This window comes from Nerophis ophidion, linkage group LG17 (assembly GCF_033978795.1).
Source record: "Nerophis ophidion isolate RoL-2023_Sa linkage group LG17, RoL_Noph_v1.0, whole genome shotgun sequence".
Lineage (NCBI taxonomy): Eukaryota > Metazoa > Chordata > Actinopteri > Syngnathiformes > Syngnathidae > Nerophis > Nerophis ophidion.
Genome location: NC_084627.1, coordinates 34,408,420 through 34,432,898, shown reverse-complemented (window position 1 = coordinate 34,432,898; position 24,479 = coordinate 34,408,420). Strand labels below are relative to the sequence as shown.

General features: G+C 42.1%; 1 protein-coding gene across 1 annotated transcript in view; it reads right to left on the bottom strand.

Moving 5' to 3' along the window:
- Window positions 1-4,892: 4,892 nt before the first annotated feature.
- Window positions 4,893-24,479, bottom strand: part of smyd1a (SET and MYND domain containing 1a) — a 54,515-nt gene continuing 34,928 nt past the window's right edge. Inside the window, exons 7-10 of the mRNA XM_061876795.1 lie at window positions 23,184-23,276; window positions 22,952-23,115; window positions 5,285-5,453; window positions 4,893-5,149 (exon numbers count right to left, since the gene is read on the bottom strand). Coding sequence (XP_061732779.1) covers window positions 5,084-5,149; window positions 5,285-5,453; window positions 22,952-23,115; window positions 23,184-23,276 — 492 coding nt within the window. The 3' untranslated portion in view covers window positions 4,893-5,083. The remainder of the gene's footprint in view (window positions 5,150-5,284; window positions 5,454-22,951; window positions 23,116-23,183; window positions 23,277-24,479) is intronic.

Below are 24,479 nucleotides of genomic sequence, written 5' to 3'. Positions count from 1 at the left end.
CGGAACGACGCAAATATCGACAGTATAAATATTGATAATCGGTATTGTTCATTTCTCTGATAGTGTTTATTTTCACAAATATCAGTGTTTTTATTGTGTAGTTCAGTGGTTCTCAACCATTTTTCAGTGATGAACATTTTTAAATTCAAGTACCTCTTAATCAGAGCAAAGCATTTTTGGTGAAAAAAATAAAAATAAAGAAGTAAAATACAGCAGTATGTCATCAGTTTCGGATTTATTAAATTGTATAACAGTGCAAAATATTGCTCATTTGTTGTGATCTTTCTTGAACTGTTTGGAAAAAAAAGATATAAAAATAACTAAAAACTTGTTGAAAAATAAACAAGTGATTCAATTATAAATAAAGATTTCTACAAATAGAAGTAATCATTCACTTAAAGTGTCCTCTTTGGGGATTGTAATAGAGATCCATCTGGATTCATGAACTTAATGCTAAACATTTCTTCGCAAAAAAAGAATTTTTTAACATTAATATTTATGGAAAATCTAGCTGTCAACACTGAATATTGCCTTGTTGTATTTTTTTTCACAGTTTATGAACTTTCATTCATATTTTGTTGAAGTATTATTCAATAAATATATTTATAAAGGATTTTTTAATTGTTGCTATTTTTAGAACATTTAAAAAAAAATCTCACATATCCCACGCGTACCCCCATTTGAGAACCACTGGTGTAGTTCATACCGTTGGATTGGTAATATTGATGTATCCAATCCAATATACTTTATTTATATAGCCCATTTAAACAACATATATGTTTTAAATGTACAATTATGGACATTAAATGGTTAGCTCCTTGCCCAAACATTTTTTGGAGGCTTTTATTTGTTTTTTTATTAGACTTGGAACTAATTAATGCAGTAAAACAGTCACTTTTAATGCAAATATTGGTACGAAATCAGAGAAAAAGGCATGAACGGGTCATATTCACTGAGAAAATGTACAATAATGGACATTATATGCTTAGCTCATTGCCCAAAATTTTTTGGGAGGCTTTTATTTAATTTTTTAATGACTTGGAACTAATTAATGCGTTAAAACAGTCACTTTTAATGCAAATATTGGTATGAAATCAGAGAAAAATGCATGAACGGGTCATATTCACAGAGAAAATGTACAATTATGGAAATTATATGCTTAGCTCAATGCCAAAAAAAAATACTTTTTGTGTTTTATTTAGTTTTTTAATATACTTGGAAGTAATTAATGCGTTAAAACAGTCCCCTTTAATGTAAATATTGGTACGAAATCAGATAAAAAGGCATGAACTGGTCTTATTCACAGAGAAAATATACAATTATGGACATTGAATAGTTAGCTCATCGCCCAAACATTTTTGGGAGGCTTTTATTTTGTTTTTTATTATACTTGGAACTAATTAATGTGTTAAAATAGTACATTTTAATGCAAATATTGGTACAAAATCAGAGAAAAAGGCATGAACGGGTCATATTCACAGAGAAGATGAACAATTATTGACATTAAATGCTTAGCTCATTGCCCAAAAAAATACTTGTTGGCTTTTATTTAGTTTTTTATTAGACTTGGAAGTAATTCATGCATTAAAGCAGTTACTTTTAATGCAACTATTGATCTGAAATCAGATAAAAAGGCATGAACGGGTCATATTCACAGACAAAATGTACAATGGTGGACATTAAATGGTTAGCTCATTGCCCAAACATTTTTTGGAGGCTTTTATTTTGTTTTAAATTAGACTTGGAACTAATTAATGCGTAAAACAGTCACTTTCAATGCAAATATTGGTAGGAAATCAGAGAAAAAGGCATGAACGGGTCATATTTTCGCAGAGAAAATGTACAATTATGGACATTAAATGCTTAGCTCATTGCCAAACAAATTCTTTTTGGCATTTATTTTGTTTTTTATTAGACTTGGAAGATATTAATGTATTAAAGCAGTCACTTTCAATGCAAATATTGATCTCAAAACAGAGAAAAAGGCAACGGGTCATATTCACACAGGAAATGTACAATTATGGACATTAAATGGCTAGCTCATTGCCCCCCAAAATTTTGGAGGCTTTTATTTCATTTTTTATTATACTTGGAACTAATTAATGCGTTAAAACAGTCCCCTTTAATGTAAATATTGATACGAAATCAGAGAAAAAGGCATGAACTGGTCTTATTCACAGATAAAATGTACAATTATGGACATTAAATACTTAGCTCATTGCCCAAAAAATAATTGTATTTAGTTTTTTATTGGACTTGGAAGTAGTAATGCATTAAAACAGTCACTTTTAATGCAACTATTGATCTGAAATCAGAATAAAAGACGAGTAGAGGAACCAGATGAGGTGTTTCGGGCACCTGGTCAGGATGCCACCCGAACGTCTCCCTAGGGAGGTGTTTCGGGCACGTCCGGGAAGACCCAGGACATGTTGGGAAGACTATGTCTCCCGGCTGGCCTGGGATTGCCTCAGGATTCCCCGGGAAGAGCTGGACGAAGTGGCTGGGGAGAGGAGAGATGGGCTTCCCTCCTTAGGCTGCTGCCCCCGCGACCCGACCTCAGATAAGCGGAGGAAGATGGATGGAGGGAATCAGAGAAAAAGACACGAACGGGTCACATTCATACAGGAAATGTACAATTATGGACATTAAATGGTTAGCTGATTGCTCCAACATTTTTTGGAGGCTTTTATTTCGTTTTTTATTAGACGCCGGATGTGGATTTAGATCTGATACTTTTATTATGCGCTTGTTAAGCCATTTTATGCAATTATGATTATGGGCTCTATAAATACATTTTTGATTGTTTGATGGATTGAGGCATATATATATATATATATATATATATATATATATATATATGTGTGTGTGTGTGTGTGTGTGTGTGTGTGCCATTCCACCAAAACATAATTGTTTTAAAATTCAGTGTAAAAAAAAATAGTGTAAAAAATACGGTGTATACAAATTATCGTAAAAAATCATTGCATAAAAAAATCAGTCCAATAAAAATCAGTGTAAAGAAAAAATCCAGTGTAAAAAAATTCAGCACTGAAAAATTCGCTGCTTCGAAAGGCCAAACTCACTTCCGGTAAAATAAGGCTAAAGCGATGAGATGGCGACTTGCCCAGGGTGTATCCCGCCTTCCGCCCGATTGTAGCTGAGATAGGCGCCTTCTCCCCCCGCGACCCCGAAAGGGAATAAGCACTAGAAATGGATGGATGGATGGATGGGCAATCGCGCTTGTCCCGGAACCAGCCAATTAGGTGTCAAGCTTGAAGTCACGTGATACGAGTATTGAAACCCGGCATTAAAAAAGCAGTAAACTGGGCTACCTGGGCTTAATACGACAAAATAAACAATTCAATGCGAACGACTGAATGTTTTCCAACTATATTATTCCAAAGGCACGTTTTCTGTGATATACGATTTAGTGCGTGTCATGATTTGCAGTTAAACTGACTGTGATACACAATGTGACCAGCAGATGGTGTTGCATAATGATGCTCGATCTAATATCAATGTGTTGCAGGAACTTTGATGTAGAAATTTCTGCACAATTAACAGTGATATTATGTCGAATAAGTGGATGGGTTTATTATTTATCAATTTGCCGTGTTTGTTGCATCTTTGTTGCTCTTGCTTTATTAAGTAAATGTCGATCAAGGAGGTGGTCGAGGAAGTATATAAGAACAACGTCCATAAATTGTAAATATTCAGTGTTCTATTGTTCATAGTTAATATTGTAAATCTCAGAGTCCATATTTTTATGCCCATTCTGACGGAAAAAACATAGAGTTCATTCCGTATTGGAAATGCGTCTTTTTAGTTTATTAGTGAAAAGACACTCAGAATGTACATGAAAATACATATTGTGGGATTTACAATCCAACAAGAACAGCCGGTACATATCATATATACAGTGGGGCAAAAAAGTATTTAGTCAGCCACCGATTGTGCAAGTTGTCCCACTTAAAATAATGACAGAGGTATGTAATTTTCATCATAGGTACACTTCATGTGACAGAGAGAATGTGAATTTTTTTTCCCAGGAATTCACATTGTAGGATTTTTAAAGAATTTATTTGTAAATTATGGGGGAAAATAAGTATTTGGATAACCATTCAAAGCTCTCACTGATTGAAGGAGTATTTGGCTCAAAATCTCACGATACATGGCCCCATTCATTCTTTCCTTAACACGGAACAATCTTCCTGTCCCCTTAGCAGAAAAACAGCCCCAAAGCATGATGTTTCCACCCCCATGCTTCACAGTAGGTATGGTGTTCTTGGGATGCAACTCAGTATTCTTCTTCCTCCAAACACGACGAGTTGAGTTTATACCAAAATGGATACATGGATGATACAGCAGAGGATTGGGAGAATGTCATGTGGTCAGATGAAACCAAAATAGAACTTTTTGGTATAAACTCAACTCGTCGTGTTTGGAGGAAGAAGAATACTGAGTTGCATCCCAAGAACACCACAACTACTGTGAAGCATGGGGGTGGAAACATCATGCTTTTGGGGCTGTTTTTCTGCCAAGGGGACAGGACGATTGATCCGTGTTAAGGAAAGAATGAATGGGGCCATGTATCGGGAGATTTTGAGGCAAAACCTCCTTCCATCAGTGAGAGCTTTGAATGGTTGACCAAATACTTATTTTCCACCATAATTTACAAATAAATTCTTTAAAAATCCTACAATGTGAATTCCTGGATTTTTGTTTTTCACATTCTGTCTCTCACAGTTGAAGTGTACCTATGATGAAAATTACAGACCTCTGTCATCATTTTAAGTGGGAGAACTTGCACAATCCGTGGCTGACTAAATACTTTTTTGCCCCACTGTATAGTAACAGAGAGCCCTTCCTGATGGTGGTAAAGTGATCACAACACATTGTGTTCTGCAAGTTTTATTGTAACTGCTGTACACAACATGTGATGGTGCTCAGATGTCTTTGAATATAACAGTCTTTGTCAGCACACTTTTAACCAATAGAGCTGGAGCATTTGTGTTTCTTCAGTTGGCTCTTCAGAAAAGGCAAGTGGGTACTGTGGCCTCGGGATGTTTGTCGAAACCAGCATAATTTAGGAGGAGGCCGCCTTCTCTTCCTTTTGCTTCTTCAGCTCCATCTCACTTTGCATGCGCATCGACTGAATGTAGGCAGAGAGACTCCACATTAAAGCTATCAATGCTTGAATACCTCCTTTCAATTAGGATATCAACACGAACATGGCTTACAATTAAACTACTCAATTGTCAATACTGTTGCTACTCTATGAGCTTACCTCCAGGTTGTGGGTAACAGTGTGGTTGGGCCCGTGGGAGACCATTAGAATTCCATAGGCCTGGCAGATCATGCTGTGGCCCTGCTCAGTCTGCCCTGCCTGCCAGTGTGTGACGCCTGCACGCATGGTGGCTAAACCCAACTGGGGGCTATTGTGGTGGTACAACTTCCTGTTGATGAGGGCAACAGAAGAAGCAAAATGTATCCAGCCGGGTTAGTTTTAAAGAAAACCAGGCAAAAAAGGATACCTGTCATAATAGGAATGCTCTTGTGGATGTTTCATACTAAGGGGAATATTAGACGGGAGTGTCCAATTTTTCCAGCTAGGGCTGCATAAAATAAAATATAAGGTTTCAGTAGAAGTTTCTGGTCTTTCAAGTAGGGGAAGCTCATATTGAGCCACTTTCTAAACACAAGTACAGTCTCTAAAAACACAAAAAGGATATAATAGAGTTTACAAAGAAAACATCACTTAGAGCAGTGGTCCTCAACCTTTTTTGTACGGTTTAATGTAGACATTATTTTCAGGGACCGACTTTTCCTCCTGCCAGATAAATAGAACAAAAATAAGTGCATGAAAAATTAAACTCCCTATAACGCTGAATTAGTGGGAGCCCTGGGCTTGAGATCCCCAGCAGGTCACCATTATCCTGCTGGGGCTACAATCACATTTATATTTTATATGTTCATTAATCTGCATTGTATTAGGACTGGGTGATATATCGATATACTCGATATATCATGGGTTTGTCGCCGTGCGATATAGAAAATTACTATATCGTGATATTCGAGTATACGTTCTCACGCAGTTGCTTTCAGCTGTGGGCATTACACTGCATGTGTTCTCAACTATTTCTTGTCTCTTCTTCTCACAGAGACTTAAAACAAGCGCACCTTCTTACAAACCCTGTTTCCATATAAGTTGGGAAATTGTGTTAAATGTAAATATAAACAGAATACAATGATTTGCAAATCATTTTCAACTCATATTCAGTTGAATATGCTACAAAGACAACATATTAATGTTCAAACTGAGAAACATTTTTTTGTTTGCCAATCATCATTAACTTTAGAATTTGATGCCAGCAACACGTGACAAAGAAGTTGGGAAAGGTGGCAATAAATACTGATAAAATTGAGGGATGCTCATCAAACACTTATATGGAACATTCCACAGGTTTGCAGGCTAATCGGGAACAAGTGGGTGCCATGATTGGGTATAAAAGCAGCTTCCATGAAATGTTATATAATTTCACAAACAAGGATGGGGCGAGGGTCACTAATTTGTGAGCAAATTGTCGAACAGTTGTAGAACAACATTTCTCAACGAGCAATTGCAAGGGATTTAGGGATTTTACCATCTACGGTCCGTAAAATCATCAAAAAGTTCAGAGAATCTGGAGAAATCACTGCACGTAAGCGATAATATCACAGACTTTTGAGCCCTCAGGCGGTACTGCATCAAAAACCGACATCAGTGTGTAAAGGATATTACCACATGGGCTCAGGAGCACTTCATAAAACCACTATCAGTAACTACAGTTGGTCGCTACATCTGTAAGTGCAAGTTAAAACTCTATTATGCAAAGCCAAACCCATTTATCAACAATATCCCGAAACGCCGCCGGCTTGGCTGGGCCCAAGTTCACCTAAGATGGACTGATGCAAAGTGGAAAGGTGTCCTCCTGCGGTCTGACGAGTCCACATTTCAAATAATATTTGGAAACAGAGGACGTGGTGTCCTCCAGAACAAAGAGGAAAGTAACCATTCGGATTGTTATAAGCGCAAAGTTCAAAAGCCAGCATCTGTGATGGTATGGTGGTGCATTAGTGCCCAAGGCATGGGTAACTTACACATCTGTGAAGGCACCATTAATGCTGAAAGGTACATACAGGTTTTGGAGCAACATATGTTGCCATCCAAGCAATGTTATCATGGACGCCCCTGCTTATTTCAGCAAGACAAGTGTTAAAACAGCGTGGCTTCGTAAAAAAAGAGTGCAGGTACTTTCCTGGCCCGCCTGCAGTCCATACTTGTCTCCCATCAAAAATGTGTGGCACGTTATGAAGCGTAAAATACGACAGCAAAGACCCCGGACTGTTGAACGACTGAAGCTCTACATAAAACCAGAATGGGAAATAATACTTTCAAAGCTTCAACAATTAGTTTCCTCAGTTCCCAAACGTTTATTGAGTGTTGTTAAAATAAAAGGGGATGTAACACAGTGGTGAACATGCAGTTTCCCAACTACTTTGGCACGTGTTGTAAGTTAATTATTAGTTATTAATATTAGTTATCCATGAAATTCTAAGTTAATTATTATTTGCAAAAAGTTTGCAAAAAAAATAAAGTTTATGAGTTTGAACATCAAATATCTTGTCTTTATAGTGCATTCAACCGAATATGGGTTGAAAAGGATTTGCAAATCATTGTATTCAGTTTATATTTACATCCAACACAATTTCCCAACTCATGTGGAAACGGGATTTGTACATACGTCACGTGTGCAACGTCACAAGCTCCCGCGGAACAGACAGGTATCGTCATGGTAACGTTAGCTGTGATGTTAACGGTGCGGTGCGGGTGGTAATACGAGAGAGAAAAGGTGCAAATCTGGTAACAAATGGAGGAAGAAACAATTCCCAAGAAAAACAGCGCGGGGTCCATCGTCTGCCGGTGGTTTGGCTTCAAGCGGGAATATGTTCAACATTTATGTGGCAAAAGCGCTGCTACAAAAAGTAGCACCACTGCTAATGTAGCATCATTTGAAAAGTCACCCGCTGCTTGAAACTCCGCATGCCAACATCTCCGTACGGTGCCACACCCACAAAATGCCGAAGCAACAATTTCCAGATTAACACCGGATGAAAAAAATAGTCAACAGAAGGAGATAACGTCCGCTGAATCCTACCACATAGCGAAGGACATACACTATTTGATTTCCTATTATGCAGCTCATTTTTATTTGACGGTTATTGAAGTATCTTGTGTGACATCATGCACAAAAGTGCACTTTATTTGTTTTAAACTATTGTAGTGGTGTTCTGTACAAAAAGTGCACTTTAATTTAGTGTTGTTTTGATATGTCATATTAGTGACATCATGCACAAAAGTGCACTTTATTTGTTTTTAACTATTGTAGTGGCGTTCTGTACAGTAAGTGCACTTTAATTTAGTGTTGTTTTGATATGTCACTCATAGCTTGTTGGGGGACGGTGTGGCGCAGTAGGGAGAGTGGCCGTGCCAGCAACCTGAGGGTTCCTGGTTCAATCATCACCTTCTACCAACTTCGTCCCTTCCGTTGTGTCCTTGAGCTAGACACTTCACCCTGATCGGTCGTGGTTAGGGCCTTGCGTGGCAGCTCCCGCCATCAGTGTGTGAATCTGTGTGTGAATAGGTGAATGTGGAAATAGTGTCAAAGCGCTTTGACACTATTTATGGAACATGTCCATAAAAAATCTATCCGTCAACACTGAATATTGCATTAGTGCATTTCTTTTCACAGTTTATGAACTTAAATTCATATTTTGTTGAAATTGTATTCCATCCATCCATCCATCCATCCATCATCTTCCGCTTATCCGAGGTCGGGTCGCGGGGGCAGCAGCCTAAGCAGGGAAGCCCAGACTTCCCTCTCCCCAGCCACTTTGTCTAGCTCTTCCCGGGGGATCCCGAGGCGTTCCCAGGCCAGCCGGGAGACATAGTCTTCCCAACTTGTCCTGGGTCTTCCCCGTGGCCTCCTACCAGCTGGACGTGCCCTAAACACCTCCCTAGGGAGGCGTTCGGGTGGCATCCTGACCAGATGCGTGAACCACCTCATCTGGCTCCTCTCGATGTGAAGGAGCAGCGGCTTTACTTTGAGGTCCTCCCGGATGGCAGAGCTTCTCGCCCTATCTCTAAGGGAGAGCCCCGCCACCCGGCGGAGGAAACTCATTTCGGCCGCTTGTACCCGTGATCTTATCCTTTCGGTCATGACCATAGGTGAGGATGGGAACGTAGATCGACCGGTAAAATGAGAGCTTTGCCTTCCGGCTCAGCTCCTTCTTCACCACAACGGATCGATACAACGTCCGGATTACTGAAGACGCCGCACCGATCCCCCTGTCGATCTCACGATCCACTCTTCCCCCACTCGTGAACAAGACTCCTAGGTACTTGAACTACTCCACTTGGGGAAGGGTCTCCTCCCCAACCCGGAGATGGCACTCCACCCTTTTCAGGGCGAGAACCATGGACTCGGACTTGGAGGTGCTGATTCTCATTCCGGTAGCTTCACACTCGGCTGCGAACCGATCCAGTGAGAGCTGAAGATCCTGGCCAGATGAAGCCATCAGGATTACATCATCTGCAAAAAGCAGAGACCTAATCCCGTGGCCACCAAACCGGAACCCCTCAACGCCTTGGCTGCGCCTAGAAATTCTGTCCATAAAAGTTATGAACAGAATCGGTGACAAAGGACAGCCTTGGCGGAGTCCAACCCTCACTGGAAACGTGTCCGACTTATTGCCAGCAATGCGGACCAAGCTCTGACACTGATCATACAGGGAGCGGACTGCCACAATAAGACAGTCCGGTACCCCATACTCTCTGAGCACTCCCCACAGGACTTCACGAGGGACACGGTCGAATGCCTTCTCCAAGTCCACAAAGCATATATAGACTGGTTGGGCAAACTCTCATGCACCCTCAAGAACCCTGCCGAGAGTATAGAGCTGGTCCACAGTTCCACGACCAGGGCGAAAACCACACTGTTCCTCCTGAATCCGAGGTTCGACTATCCGGCGAAGCCTCCTCTCCAGTACACCTGAATAAACCTTACCGGGAAGGCTGAGGAGTGTGATCCTGGCCAGATGATCACACTCTGTACACAAAGAGTGATATGTCACTCATAGCTTGTTGGGGGTGTTTCCTTCCTCCCACGCCACTTTGGTCTCCTCGCCATAACAGAAGTGTTCGGGATTCTGGACCGCACCATTGATGTCCTCAGCTGTTGCAGTGGCTTTAAACTTCATGGCATAAAGATCAGGGAGAGGGACCACCACCCCGGTCTGCCAATCCAAAGGTACCGCCCCCGATGTCCACGCGATGCTGCAGAGTCTTGTCAACCAAGACAGCCCCACAGCATCCAGAGCCTTAAGGAAGTCCGGGCGGGTCTCATCCACCCCGGGGTCTTGCCGCCGAGGAGCTTTTTAACTACCTCAGCAACCTCAGCCCCAGAAATAGGAGAGCCCACCACAGATTCCCCAGGCACCGCTTCCTCAAAGGAAGACGTGTTGGTGGGATTGAGGAGGTCTTTGAAGTATTCCCTCCACCGATCCACAACATCCGCAGTCGAAGTCAGCAGAACACCATCCGCACCATACGCGGTGTTGATAGTGCACTGCTTCCCCTTCCTAAGGCGGCGGACTGTGGTCCAGAATCGCTTCGAAGCCGTCCGGAAGTCGTTTTCCATGGCTTCCCCGAACTCTTCCCATGTCCGAGTTTTTGCCTCGGCGACCGCTAAAGCTGCACACCGCTTGGCCCGTCGGTACCCGTCCACTGCCTCCGGAGTCCTATGAGCCAAAAGAACCCGATAGGACTCCTTCTTCAGCTTGACAGCATCCCTCACTGCTGGTGTCCACCAACGGGTTCTGGGATTACCGCCACGACAGGCACCAACAACCTTGCGGCCACAGCTCCAATCAGCCGCCTCGACAATAGAGGTTCGGAACATGGTCCACTCGGACTCAATGTCCCGCACCTCCCTCGTGACATGTTCAAAGTTCTCCCGGAGGTGTGAATTGAAACTCTCTCTGACAGGAGACTCTGCCAGACGTTCCCAGCAGATCCTCACAATGCGCTTGGGCCTGCCAGGTCTGTCCGGCATCCTCCCCCACCATCGCAGCCAACTCACCACCAGGTGGTGATCGGTAGAAAGCTCCGCCCCTCTCTTCACCCGAGTGTCCAGAACATGAGGCCGCAAATCCGATGACACAACTACAAAGTCGATCATGGAACTGCGGCCTAGGGTGTATGGACACCCTTATGTTTGAACATGGTGTTTGTTATGGACAATCAGTGACGAGCACAAAAGTCCAATAACAAAACACCACTCGGGTTTAGATCCGGGCGACCATTCTTCCCAATCACGCCTCTCCGGGTTTCACTGTCGTTGCCAACATGAGCGTTGAAGTCCCCCAGTAGGACAAGGGAATCACCCGGGGGAGCACTTTCCAGTACTCCCTCGAGTGTACCCAAAAAGGGTGGGTATTCTGAACTGCTGTTTGGTGCGTAAGCACAAACAGCAGTCAGGACCCGTCCCCCCACCCGAAGGCGAAGGGAAGCTACCCTCTCGTCCACTGGGTTGAACTCAAACGTGCAGGCTTTGAACCGGGGGGCAACGAGAATTGCCACCCCAGCCCGTCGCCTCTCACTGCCGGCAACGCCAGAGTGGAAGAGGGTCCAGTCCCTCTCGAGAGAACTGGCTCCAGAGCCCTTGCTGTGCGTCGAGGTGAGTCCGACTATATCCAGCCGGAACTTCTCTACCTCGCGGACTAGCTCAGGCTCCTTCCCCCCCAGTGAGGTGACGTTCCACGTCCCAAGAGCTAGCTTCTGTAGCCGAGGATCGGACCGCCAAGTGCCCTGCCTTCGGCTGCCGCCCAGCTCACAATGCACCCGACCTCTATGGCCCCTCCCATGAGTGGTGAGCCCATTGGAGGGATGACCCACGTTGCCTCTTCGGGCTGTGCCCGGCCGGGCCCCATGGGGACAGGCCCGGCCACCAGGCGCTCGCCATCGTGCCCCAACTCCGGGCCTGGCTCCAGAGCGGGGCCCCGGTGACCCGCGTCCGGGCAAGGGAAATCTGAGTTCATTTTGTTGTAATTCTATAGAAGTATTTGAGCTGCTCTTTGTCTGATCACTCACCTAGGACCTGTTTGTCTTGGGAGACCCTACCAGGGGGCATGAAAGCCCCCAGACGACATAGCTCCTAGGATCATTGGGACACGCAAACTCCACTACCACGGTAAGGTAGCAGCTCAGAGTGGAGGAAATTGTATTCAATAAATATATTCATAAAGGATTTTTGAATTGTTGCTATTTTTAGAATATTTCTAAAAAATCTCACGTACCCCTTGGCATACCTTCAAGTACCCCCAGGGGTACGCGTATCCCCATTTGAGAACCACTGGTCTAGATAATATGTTTTGGATATGCTTTAGTGTAAATTTTGCATACATTATGTAGTTATCTTAAAGATGATAGACACCGCCATTCTTTTTTCTGTCATGGTCTAAAATAAACTTCATTAACTATATGTAAAATTTGCCAGTCACAACACTCATCGAGGGTGGACGCTCCCCTTTCCTCTCCCTTATCTCTCCTGCTTGCTTCTTTGTTTTGTCTTGTCTTAACTTTCTTGTTGCCTCTTTTTGCACTGCTCCCCAAATCTAAACATTGGAACTATTTAACTGGCTTCAACAAAATTGACAAGATCTTGGGTTTGGGGGAACCTGCTGTTGTGACGAAGCGGTTATTGTTGGACACACGACGGACTCTTGGGTGAAGTGGGAGTGCCGCGTGCCGCGTGCCTGGCGACCTTTTCTGTTGAGGACGTGAAGATATCCACTTATTCGGAATTATGACAACAGGACATCTGCTGATTGGAATAAGCGTTGCTCTGGTTTGTCCACAAATTGGAAGTTTCTGGCAGTCTTCAAAGTACCCCAAAGCTGCCACAAATGATTGGAGGATGCGGGATTACATCGGACTGTCCACCCCGCAGTTTTGAGGACCAGTCATAGACAATTTAGAGTGAAAAGCAAATTTTATTTTCACTCGCACACAAATCATTCTAACTTGGATTGTTTCCCTGGCTTCGAGACTCTTCCGAAGGACACTGCAGCGAAGACACATCAAACTCCCTTCTTGTCTCTCATGGACACACACCTGTTGTTGTTGACTTTGGACTAGCGACTGCACAATACATCAACCAAATAGTAATGTTTCAATAGCACCATCTAGTTCAACAGAGTTCAGTGTCTAATACAACTTTGTCCCGGTCCATGTTGACAAAACAGTCCTGTGTAAAATGTTGTGTACAAACAAACACAAATTTATTTATTGTATATACATCAGAGCAGGTGGGAGGGCATGAAATGGGAAGGAATGACAGCATAGGGGGAGGGGCTGGCTGACAGCAGTTACTTGGATGCCAACATTACTACATCCGTCAATCTGTGACATCACAAATTGCCCTTTGTTAAAAAAAGAGTGCATTCAAAACTGCATGCAAGCTCACGAGTATTCCATATTTTAACATTTGTAAGCCAAAAAAGAAGAAAATCAACCTAGGTCCCATTTGCCAATGCATTTATTGAATTTTTATAATATGCTGAGGGACAATTAAATACCAAGTTGTGGACCAAAAATGACCTTGCGCTGCACTTTTGGACACTACTAATATATGGCAGAGAGGCCACATGCACACTGGCTGTATTCTTATTGTAGACCAGTGGTCCCCAACCACCGGGCCGCGGCTCGATTGGTACCGGGCCGCAGAAGAATTTTTTATAATCTTTTTTAATTTTTTTTTTTTTTTTTTTTATTAAATCAACATAAAAAACACAAGATAAACTTACAATTAGTGCACCAACCCCAAAAACCTCCCTTTTTCATGACAAAAAATAAATAAATTATCAAGCGTTGTCCTTTCCGCAGCTACAAAAAGGTTGGGGACCACTGTTGTAGACAATTAAGCCCCTCCCACCAATCCCACACATGCAATAGCCCACTAAATGCACAAGATGGTGCTGTTTCTCTTTCCGAAAAAGTCTTTGATTTATTGTTGAGCATTTTGGTTTTGAAAAAAAGGTGTATAATTAATTACATAATCCAGTGACGTGCAGTGACTTTCACACTAGCTGAGGTATTGATGCTTTTGGATTTATTTTATTTTATTTTATTTTTTTACTTTAATTTACATGCCGTAATCACTGTTTTTACGAATTGCTCATTAAGATAACAAAAAAGAAGGGAGGGACTAATTCACCTTCATGAAAATGTGTCATGTACCTTGGAGTCTTGTTCACGAGTGAGGGAAGAGTGGATCGTGGGATCAACAGGCGGATCGGTGCGGCGTCTTCAGTAAAGCGGACGCTGTATCGATCCGTTGTGGTGAAGAAGGAGCTGAGCCGGAAGGCAAAGCTCTCAATTTACCAGTCGATCTACGTTCCCATCCTCACTTATGGTCACATAGCTAATGTTTTAAAGGCCCACGGCACATTTTAAAAATAGTATCAAAATAAACAAAAACATAACAAAAGTGAAATAAAAAAGCTTGAAGGTTAAATGTAATTTAGAAAAAGTTGCAATGTTGAGTAATAAAACAAATGTGTCATGATCCTTGGTCCGGATCATGTTTTTCTGTTTTCTGTTAGTTTTGGACTCCTTTAGTTCTTGTTTGTGCACCTCCTGAGTTTGTTTTAGTTGCCGTGGTTGCTCATTATGTTCACCTGTCTCTGGTTAGGGTTGGGACGGTCACCTGCTACCCGAGCACTAATCAGAGGCATTATTTAAGCCTATTTTTGCCAGTCCGTCGGCCTGGCATCTTTGTTCGCTTCATGCCTGGTCCACGTAAGTCTTGTTTGTTGATGCCACAGCTAGTTAGTTTCCTATTTCATGATTCCAGTGTTAAGTTGTTAGTTCTTTAGCTTCTCGTGCGAACGGCACGCTCACCTTTTTCTTGTTTTCTGTTTTTTGGTTTAAGGTATGATTTGTGACAATAAATCATACTCCTACCTTTACGGTTTGTCCGTAGTTGTCCGTTCTGCATCCCGGGAGAACAACCCCCCAGTGAGCAGCGACTCCCCCTCGTGACAAAATGTAGGCATCAATACTTAGTGATGTGCAAGCTACTTGAAAAATGTAGTAAATTAAGCAACAAGTTACTTTCTATTACATGTAGCTAAGCTACAGGGGAAGCTATTTCCAGTGAATTGTAGCAAGCTGCACTATAAGCAACACGGCAAAAGTAGCTTGCTACTAAAAGCTATATACATACAGTATATATATATATATATATATATATATATATATATATATATATATATATATATATATATATATATATACAGTATATATATGTCTTGATTGGATTATCCGGAGAATAGTGCTCGATACCGTGGTAGAGCGCAATATGTAGGTGTGGGAAAAAATCACAAGACTACTTCATCTCTACAGATCTGTTTCATGAGGGGTTCCCTCAATCATCAGGAGATTTTAATGGAAGCATTCACATACAATGGTTTATATAGAGCACAGAGTGGGTGGGTACAAGCAGGCGTAGGGTGTGGTGATTGGCTCATGTGTTACCTAGGAGGTGTTTCCGCCTGTGGCGGCATGTTGAAATGATTTCACTGCGCTTGTTGAGGGATGATAGCTCTGGATGATATATAATAAACAGTTTCTCTTTTAAGCATAAGTTGCATCTTTTATTACCACTGTTGTAAGGTGTGCTGGATGCAAGAATTTGCCATGTTATTGAATATTCAACATTATTGTCTTTGAGGTTCCAAATGTGTTTGCTGAGTTCGGTAGAATTCTGCAAAGTCTGGTTTCTAAAGGAGGCGTTGTGATTATTCCATCTTGTTTTGAACGCTCCTTCGGTTAATCCTACGTACGTGCGTATACGCAAGGACATTAACACATCCGACACGTACGTAGGATTAACCGAAGGAGCGTTCAAAACAAGATGGAATAATCACAACGCCTCCTTTAGAAACCAGACTTTGCAGAACTCTACCGAACTCAGCAAACACATTTGGAACCTCAAAGACAATAATGTTGAATATTCAATAACATGGCAAATTCTTGCATCCAGCACACCTTACAACAGTGGTAATAAAAGATGCAACTTATGCTTAAAAGAGAAACTGTTTATTATATATCATCCAGAGCTATCATCCCTCAACAAGCGCAGTGAAATCATTTCAACATGCCGCCACAGGCGGAAACACCTCCTAGGTAACACATGAGCCAATCACCACACCCTACGCCTGCTTGTACCCACCCACTCTGTGCTCTATATAAACCATTGTATGTGAATGCTTCCATTAAAATCTCCTGATGATTGAGGGAACCCCTCATGAAACAGATCTGTAGAGATGAAGTAGTCTTGTGATTTTTTCCCACACCTACATATTGCGCTCTACCACGGTATCGAGCACTATTCTCCGGATAATCCAATCAAGACATATTCCGCTCCAAATTGACATTTGTTGAGCACTGTACGACGATCCGAAATGGAAAAGTTCAGCATCGACTACTCCACAAAGAACATTCCCATACCCGCGCAGAAGGACTACAAGCAAAGACTCATAGAAAAGACGGAACACTTCCTAAGAAGGATGCGGTGGAAAGCACACTTTTTCCTCCACCCTGAAACAAAAGGAACGCAAAAGGAAACTTACGGATTCAAATCTACCAAGAACCCACCCACAGTCAAGGAATTAAAGGACTTTGAGAACGACATGCTCAAAATGATACAATCAGTCAAATTTAAGCCAGCCCGCAACCCATTCCTCACCAAGCTGAAAAATGACACGGAGCGCATCAAGAAAGTAAGCAACCTCATCATAGCCGCCGATAAAACCACAAACTTCTACAGAATGGACATACCAGAACATAACTCTTTACTGGACAAAAGCATCACCAAATCATACAAGAAAGCGCAACCCAACACTTTACAGAACATCCACCTGGAAAACAAGCGGATCGCAACCGAACTGGACATTGAGGACAGGGTGGACGCCACAGCCAACAAAGAAGCCTTCATCACACTGAAGGACCACAAACCCAACTTCGCAAATAACCCAACATGCCGACTAATAAACCCAACTAAATCCGAAATAGGAAAAATCAGCAAAATAATCCTGGACAGAATCAACGCAAAAATCAAGGACAAAACACCACTCAACCAATGGAGAAATACAGCAGCAGTAATCAAATGGTTCAACAACATCCAAGACAAACAACAACACAACTTTATCTCCTTCGACATCGAAGAATTTTACCCTTCCATCACGCAAGACCTACTGACCCAAGCACTAAACTTCGCCTCGGACTACGACTCAATCACAGGCAACGAAAGAAACATCATCATCCACGCAAAGAACTCCATACTCATCCACAACAGTACACCATGGCAAAAAAAGAACAATTCAACATTTGACGTTACTATGGGGAGTTTTGACGGAGCAGAAACGTGCGAACTCGTTGGGAGTTTCCTCCTCTCCCAGCTTGCTAGCCTCAACCTGAACCTTGGTATTTACCGTGATGACGGACTGGCAGTGTGCCGCGCCTCGCCAAGGAGCAGCGAGAACACCAAGAAGCGCATATGCCAAATCTTCAAAGAAAACGGCCTACGGATCACGATTGAAGCCAACAAGCAAACCGTCAACTTCCTCGACGTCACTTTCAACCTGAGAAATAACAGCTACCAACCATTCACGAAACCCAACACAACACTCCAATACGTGCACCACGACAGCAACCACCCACCCACCACCACGAAAAGAATACCTACCGGAATTAATAAAAGGCTATCGATGCTGTCATCCAGCAAAGCTGAATTCGACCAAGCAACCCCCGCGTACCAGAAAGCACTTGATGAAAGCGGATACAACTTCACCCTCACCTATGAACCCACCCCAGGAAACCAACCAAAAAAGAGCAGAAAACGTAACAACATCATCTGGTACAATCCGCCATTCAGCAAAGACGTCTCAACCAACATCGGCCGCAAGTTCCTCACTCTGATCGACAAACACTTCCCCAAAGGCAACACCCTAAGAAAAATATTCAACAAGAACAACATTAAATTGAGCTACAGCTGTATGAATAACATGCAACAAATCCTTTCAAACCACAACAAAGCAATTGCAAAAGGACTGCCTACCCCCAGACTAAACGACTCTGAAACCAATAATGAATGTAACTGTCGCAAGAAACCTGATTGCCCTCTCAACGGAAGGTGCTTACAGACATCAGTCGTTTACCAAGCAAAGGTAATACGCAAGGACATTAACACATCCGACACGTACGTAGGATTAACCGAAGGAGCGTTCAAAACAAGATGGAATAATCACAACGCCTCCTTTAGAAACCAGACTTTGCAGAATTCTACCGAACTCAGCAAACACATTTGGAACCTCAAAGACAATAATGTTGAATATTCAATAACATGGCAAATTCTTGCATCCAGCACACCTTACAACAGTGGTAATAAAAGATGCAACTTATGCTTAAAAGAGAAACTGTTTATTATATATCATCCAGAGCTATCATCCCTCAACAAGCGCAGTGAAATCATTTCAACATGCCGCCACAGACGGAAACACCTCCTAGGTAACACATGAGCCAATCACCACACCCTACGCCTGCTTGTACCCACCCACTCTGTGCTCTATATAAACCATTGTATGTGAATGCTTCCATTAAAATCTCCTGATGATTGAGGGAACCCCTCATGAAACAGATCTGTAGAGATGAAGTAGTCTTGTGATTTTTTCCCACACCTACATATATATATATATATATATATATATATATAAATAATTGTACTATTCTTTATCTTTAGGCTTCACGGTGGCAGAGGGGTTAGTGCGTCTGCCTCACAATACGAAGTTCCTGCAGTCCTGGGTTCAAATCCAGGCTCGGCATCTTTCTGTGTGGAGTTTGCATGTCCTCCCCGTGAATGCGTGGGTTCCCTCGGCTTCCTCCCACTTCCAAAGACATGCACCTGGGGATAGGTTGATTTGCAACACTAAATTGGCCCTAGTGTGTGAATGTGAGTGTGAATGTTGTCTGTCTATCTGTGTTGGCCCTGCGATGAGGTGGCGACTTGTCCAGGGTGTACGCGGCCTTCCGCCCGATTGTAGCTGAGATAGGCGCCAGCGCCCCCTGCGGTCCCGAAAGGGAATAAGCGGTAGAAAATGGATGGATGGATGGATATTCTTTATCTTTATTTTTGAAAGAATCGGTTACAACCATAGGCAACAGGATGCTGGGCTTAACCAGCTTGAGGTATAAAATAGGCTTATAATTTGTGAAGTGAAGTGAATTATATTTATATAGCGCTTTTTCTCTAGTGACTCAAAGCGCTTTACACAGTGAAACCCAATATCTAAGTTACATTCAAACCAGTGTGGGTGGCACTGGGAGCAGGTGGGTAAAGTGTCTTGCCCAAGGACACAATGGCAGGTACTAGGATGGCGGAAGCGGGAATCGAACCTGCAACCCTCAAGTTGCTGGCACGGCCACTCTACCAACCGAGCTAAACTGATCAGTTGTTGCTTTTATATTATGTTTTTATTCATTGATAGTTGATATTTATTTTCAATTTCATATATATGTTAATAAAAATACTTTATAAAGCTTTTCCGGCTCAAAGAGGGAAAACTGGCGGAATATTACCTAGATCAGAGATGTCAAACTCATTTTAGCTCAGGAGGATCATGGAGGAAAATCTATTCCCAGGTTTGCCGGAATGGTAAACTCATGGCATGATAACTTATAAAGACAACTCCTGGTTGTTTACTTTGTTTTACTTTTGCCAAAAATAGAACAAGCACATTCTGAAAACGTACAAATTACAAATAATCCTCTGGACAAAACACTTCAAGTCTGTTGAAAATTCTAAGGAAATTGATGCAGTTTCAAAAACACAATGAAGAACACAATAAAGAAGAATTGTCTCAGGATATCTACAAAGCCAGGATTAAACTTTTAGTCAGTCTTTTGGGATGGAACAAAAAAACCCCAAAACATTTAACCTCTTCAAGGAAGCAAATACCTTCTTTGCCAAGTCCACTTATTGATGCAGTGCTAACTCAACAAACCGTAAAAAACAGAGGTAAAAACTACTCAAAAGGGTTAAGTTTTCTCGTGTTTGACAGAGACATTATGGGGGACAAAGGGTGCCAAATAACGATATGTTCAAAGCAGAAGACATAGGTTTTAAGTTTCATTTGGGTTGAGGGAGAGGAGCAGCAGCCACGTATTACTTTGTACTTCTAGTCCACCCTGAGATCCTATGTATTGAATGAATATAGAATCCTTTCAAATCGGGAAAAAATCGTTTTTGAATCGAGAATCGTGTTGAATTGAAAAAAAAAAAAAGCGCTTTTTAATCGAATCGTGACCCCAAGAATCGATATTGAATCGATTCGTGGGACACCCATAGATTCGCAGAACCTAGTGCAAATGGTTCAAGCCTATCATAACATTTACTTAAATGAAACCTACCATGGATTTAGATTTTTGGACCTATAAATAAGAAGGTCCTGGGTTCGATCCCTGGGCTCGGGGTCTTTCTGTGTGAAGTTTTCATGTCCTCCCCGTGAATGCGTGGGTTCCCTCCCAGTACTCTGGCTTACTCCCACTTCCAAAGACATGCACCTGGGGATAGGTTGATTGGCAACATTAAATTGGCCCTAGTGTGTGAATGTTGTCTGTCTATCTGAGTTGGCCCTGCGATGAGGTGGCGACTTGTCCAGGGTGTACACCGCCTTCCGCCCAATGCAGCTGAGATAGGCTCCAGCACCCCCCGCAACTTCGAAAGGGATAAGCGGTAGGAAATGGATGGATGGATAGACCTATAAATGTTGTTTCAATGTTGAATACTCGGGTTAAACAATCCCAAAGCATCAAATAATAAAGTTCATGCATTTTGGTATGCCATTTTAGTTGAAGTGAAGTGAATTATATTTATATAGCGCTTTTTCTCTAGTGACTCAAAGCGCTTTACATAGTGAAACCCAATATCTAATGTTTACATTTAAACCAGTGTCGGTGGCACTGGGAGCAGGTGGGTAAAGTGTCTTGCCCAAGGACACAACGGCAGTGACTAGGATGGCGGAAGCGAGGATCGAACCTGCATCCCTCAAATTGCTGGCACGACTGCTCTACCAACCGAGTTATAACGCCCCAAGATGCCTTTGTCCATGGGGTTTTGCAGTCTGGCTACGCTGTGACGTCACTTATTCAGACAACAGTCAAGCTCTTAGCCAGAACATGTTTAGGCTATGGGAAAATACAAAAAAAGGCAGAAGAAAAGCATTATTTTATGTAATCTTGGCACGCATATAACACCAACCTGTGACATGCAGAGACATAAACGCTGCTTAAACAGCTTTTGTCAGTCTGAATCGATCGACGGGACATATTGAATCAATAATGTTTATGAAGTTTATTTTCGATCATGTCTGGAATGAAAAAAAATAATGGAAAGTGGGACATGGTTTGATTTGCAATCTGTGAACGCCGCCAGAATCGAACATCTTGCAGACAGACTCAAAAAATGGGTTATGAAAGTGAATATGGAGCAAAATTCACACAAATTTTGCATCAAGGCATAGCCAATACACATTATCTAGACCAGAAGTGTCAAACACAAATATAGAGTGGGCCAAAATTTAAAACTGAACAAAGCGGCGGGGCAAGGTTGAACAAATTAACCTTTTAATAGGGATCCAAAAAAGTTTTGCATTGAATATTGAACAAGCAAGGCTTATATGACTTTATAGTGACATGCAAACTGGAGTTTCCATTAATAATAATAAAACATATCAATGGCATATCAAATAATATTTAAATATTTGCTGCCTTCTGAGGTAAATATAAAAATAAACTTTTTCCACAGGCTGATAAAAAAATTTGAAAATAAAATAACAATAATGAAGGACTCAAGCATTCAAGCCTTGAAGTAGCAAAAGAAAGTGCATGAAAAAACATTAATTATTGCTCAGTTTGCTACACCGATTTGCTTTATCACTACATATGGAACAAGCAACGCTTATATAACTTAATAATGCAAAATCTTAATAGTGGGGGTAGCGGAGGGTGTATATTGTAGCGTCCCGGAAGAGTTAGTGCGGCAAAGGGTTCTGGGTATTTTGTTTGTGTTGTGGTGCACATGTTCTCCCGAAATGTGTTTGTCATTCTTGTTTGGTGTGGGTTCACAGTGTGGCACATATTTGTAACAGTGTTAAAGTTGTTTATACGTTCACCCTCAGTGTGACCTGTATGGCTGTTGACCAAGTATGCATTGCATTCACTCATGTGTGTGTTTAAAAGCCGCTTTTATTAAGTAATTAGGCCGGCACTCTGTTCGTATGGAGTATAAACGGACGTGACGACAGGTTGTAGAGAACGCTTTAAGGCAGGGCCTTTGAGGCACGCCCCCAATAATGTTGTCCGGGTGGGAATCGGTAGAAATTCGGGAGAATGGTTGCCCCGGGAGATTCTCGGTAGGGGCACTGAACTTCGGGAGTCTCCCGGGAAAATCGGGAGGGTTGTTAAGTATGAGTATTAGCGGTGAATGCGGCTGTATAATACCGGTGGGCCAGCACTAATGTTAATTTGATATTACACGGCGGGCCAAATGTAATGTTAATTTGATATTGCCAGAGTTTGACACCCATGATCTAGACCACAAGGAAGTGTTTTGAATGTAGAATAAGACCATCATAGGCCCCTTTTGAATACTCACAATTTTTTCAGTATGTGGCCCTGATGTACAAGGAGTGTGAATGGTCTTAACGTGCTTAATATCGTTCCAGTTTGAGATAACCTTTGTGTTCAAATCAGCCACAAAACTCAGAAATGTAATTGATAAGTTGGATAACTTACGTGTAGGCGTTCACCATCCTCTGAGCGTATTCCGCCGCCTCAGAGTACGAGCGTTGGTATGAAAGCGCCTCGCTGAGTACACTGAGCACGCGCAGTTTGCACAGGTGAGTGTCAGCGAGGACGTTCTCCTGTTGATACAAACACTCGCGACACAGCTTCACCACCTTAAAACAGACGTGGCCAGTCAAGACCCAGACAGAAGATTGTGTTCAATGCAAAAAAGGAAATGTACCTCGTTGAAATTTCTCTCATTGCGGGATTTCTCGATCTTCTCCAGACAGTCTTTACTGAAGGCAGTCATCTCTTTCAGTTTCTCAGTAGACGGCTGCGAGAGACATACGAGCATGAAGGTGTTAGAAAATGTTCCGGAAATACCAGTATAATCAATTAAAATTGATAGCCACCATCAGTGATAATCACTGTAATTACATTACGCAGAATACACAGCACGAAAGATGACCGGAAGCCTGGGAATAGTGTGAGGTGAATTATACCGTGTACAATTTTCTTATGATTGTTTACTAGCATGCATTTGTATTTGGACACAGAATATTTTAGGGGTTTATTCTATTAAGAAAATAGATAACCCTTACATAGGTTCAGGTCCAGATGTCAAACAAAGAGAGTGCTTGTTTTTTCCCCCAGGACATTGGAGAACTCAAAAGATAGCAGCAGTTGGATTTTAGTAGTAACGACATCTGGTAAGAGGCCCCACCAGTAGGAGTAGAGATCAGGGGTGGGAGGTCATCCGACTCCATTGAGCAAAGGGACAACGCCAAGGTGTTGTCTGCATTCGTACAAACAAACTGGCCGGCCCCAAGGCTAGAAAAAACAACTGAGTAACTAAGTACAGTTATGATCAAAATTATTCAACCCCCACACAATTTTGGTGTTTTAGCAAGTTGGACATTTATTCCTTATTTTGTTTAGAGTCATATCAAATAAAGATGTGTCAAATAAACAAATGCAACTTAAATTTTAACACTGTATTTTACAAAATACCAAAAAAGGAAAATTTTCTTAATATCTCATTGCCAAAATTATTCAAACCCTTGAAGATCATAACTCTTAAGAACAAAATTTGAATGAGGTCTTTTCAATCAAGTGTTGAAAACACCTGTAGATGTGATTAGAACCATAACGAGCAACAATTAAACTGATTGAAAAAGACTATAGATGGTCAATGGTGTATTTGCAACATGGTGAAGCCCAGGGAGTGGTCAAAGAAGTCAAGAGAGGACGTACTTTCTCTTCATAAGAAAGGATAAGGATATAAGAAAATAGCAAAGACATTACACATTCCAAGAGACACAGTTGGGAGCATAATTCGCAAGGTTAAAGCTAAAGGCACAGTGGAAACACTACCTGGGCGTGGTAGAAAGAGGATGCTGTGTGAAACTGCTGTCCGGTATTTGAAGCGTACAGTGGTGAAAAACCCCCGGGTAACAGCTGAGGAACTACAACAGGACATTGCAGAGGGGGGAACGCAGGTTTCGTCCCAGACAATAAGGCGCACTACGAGATGAAG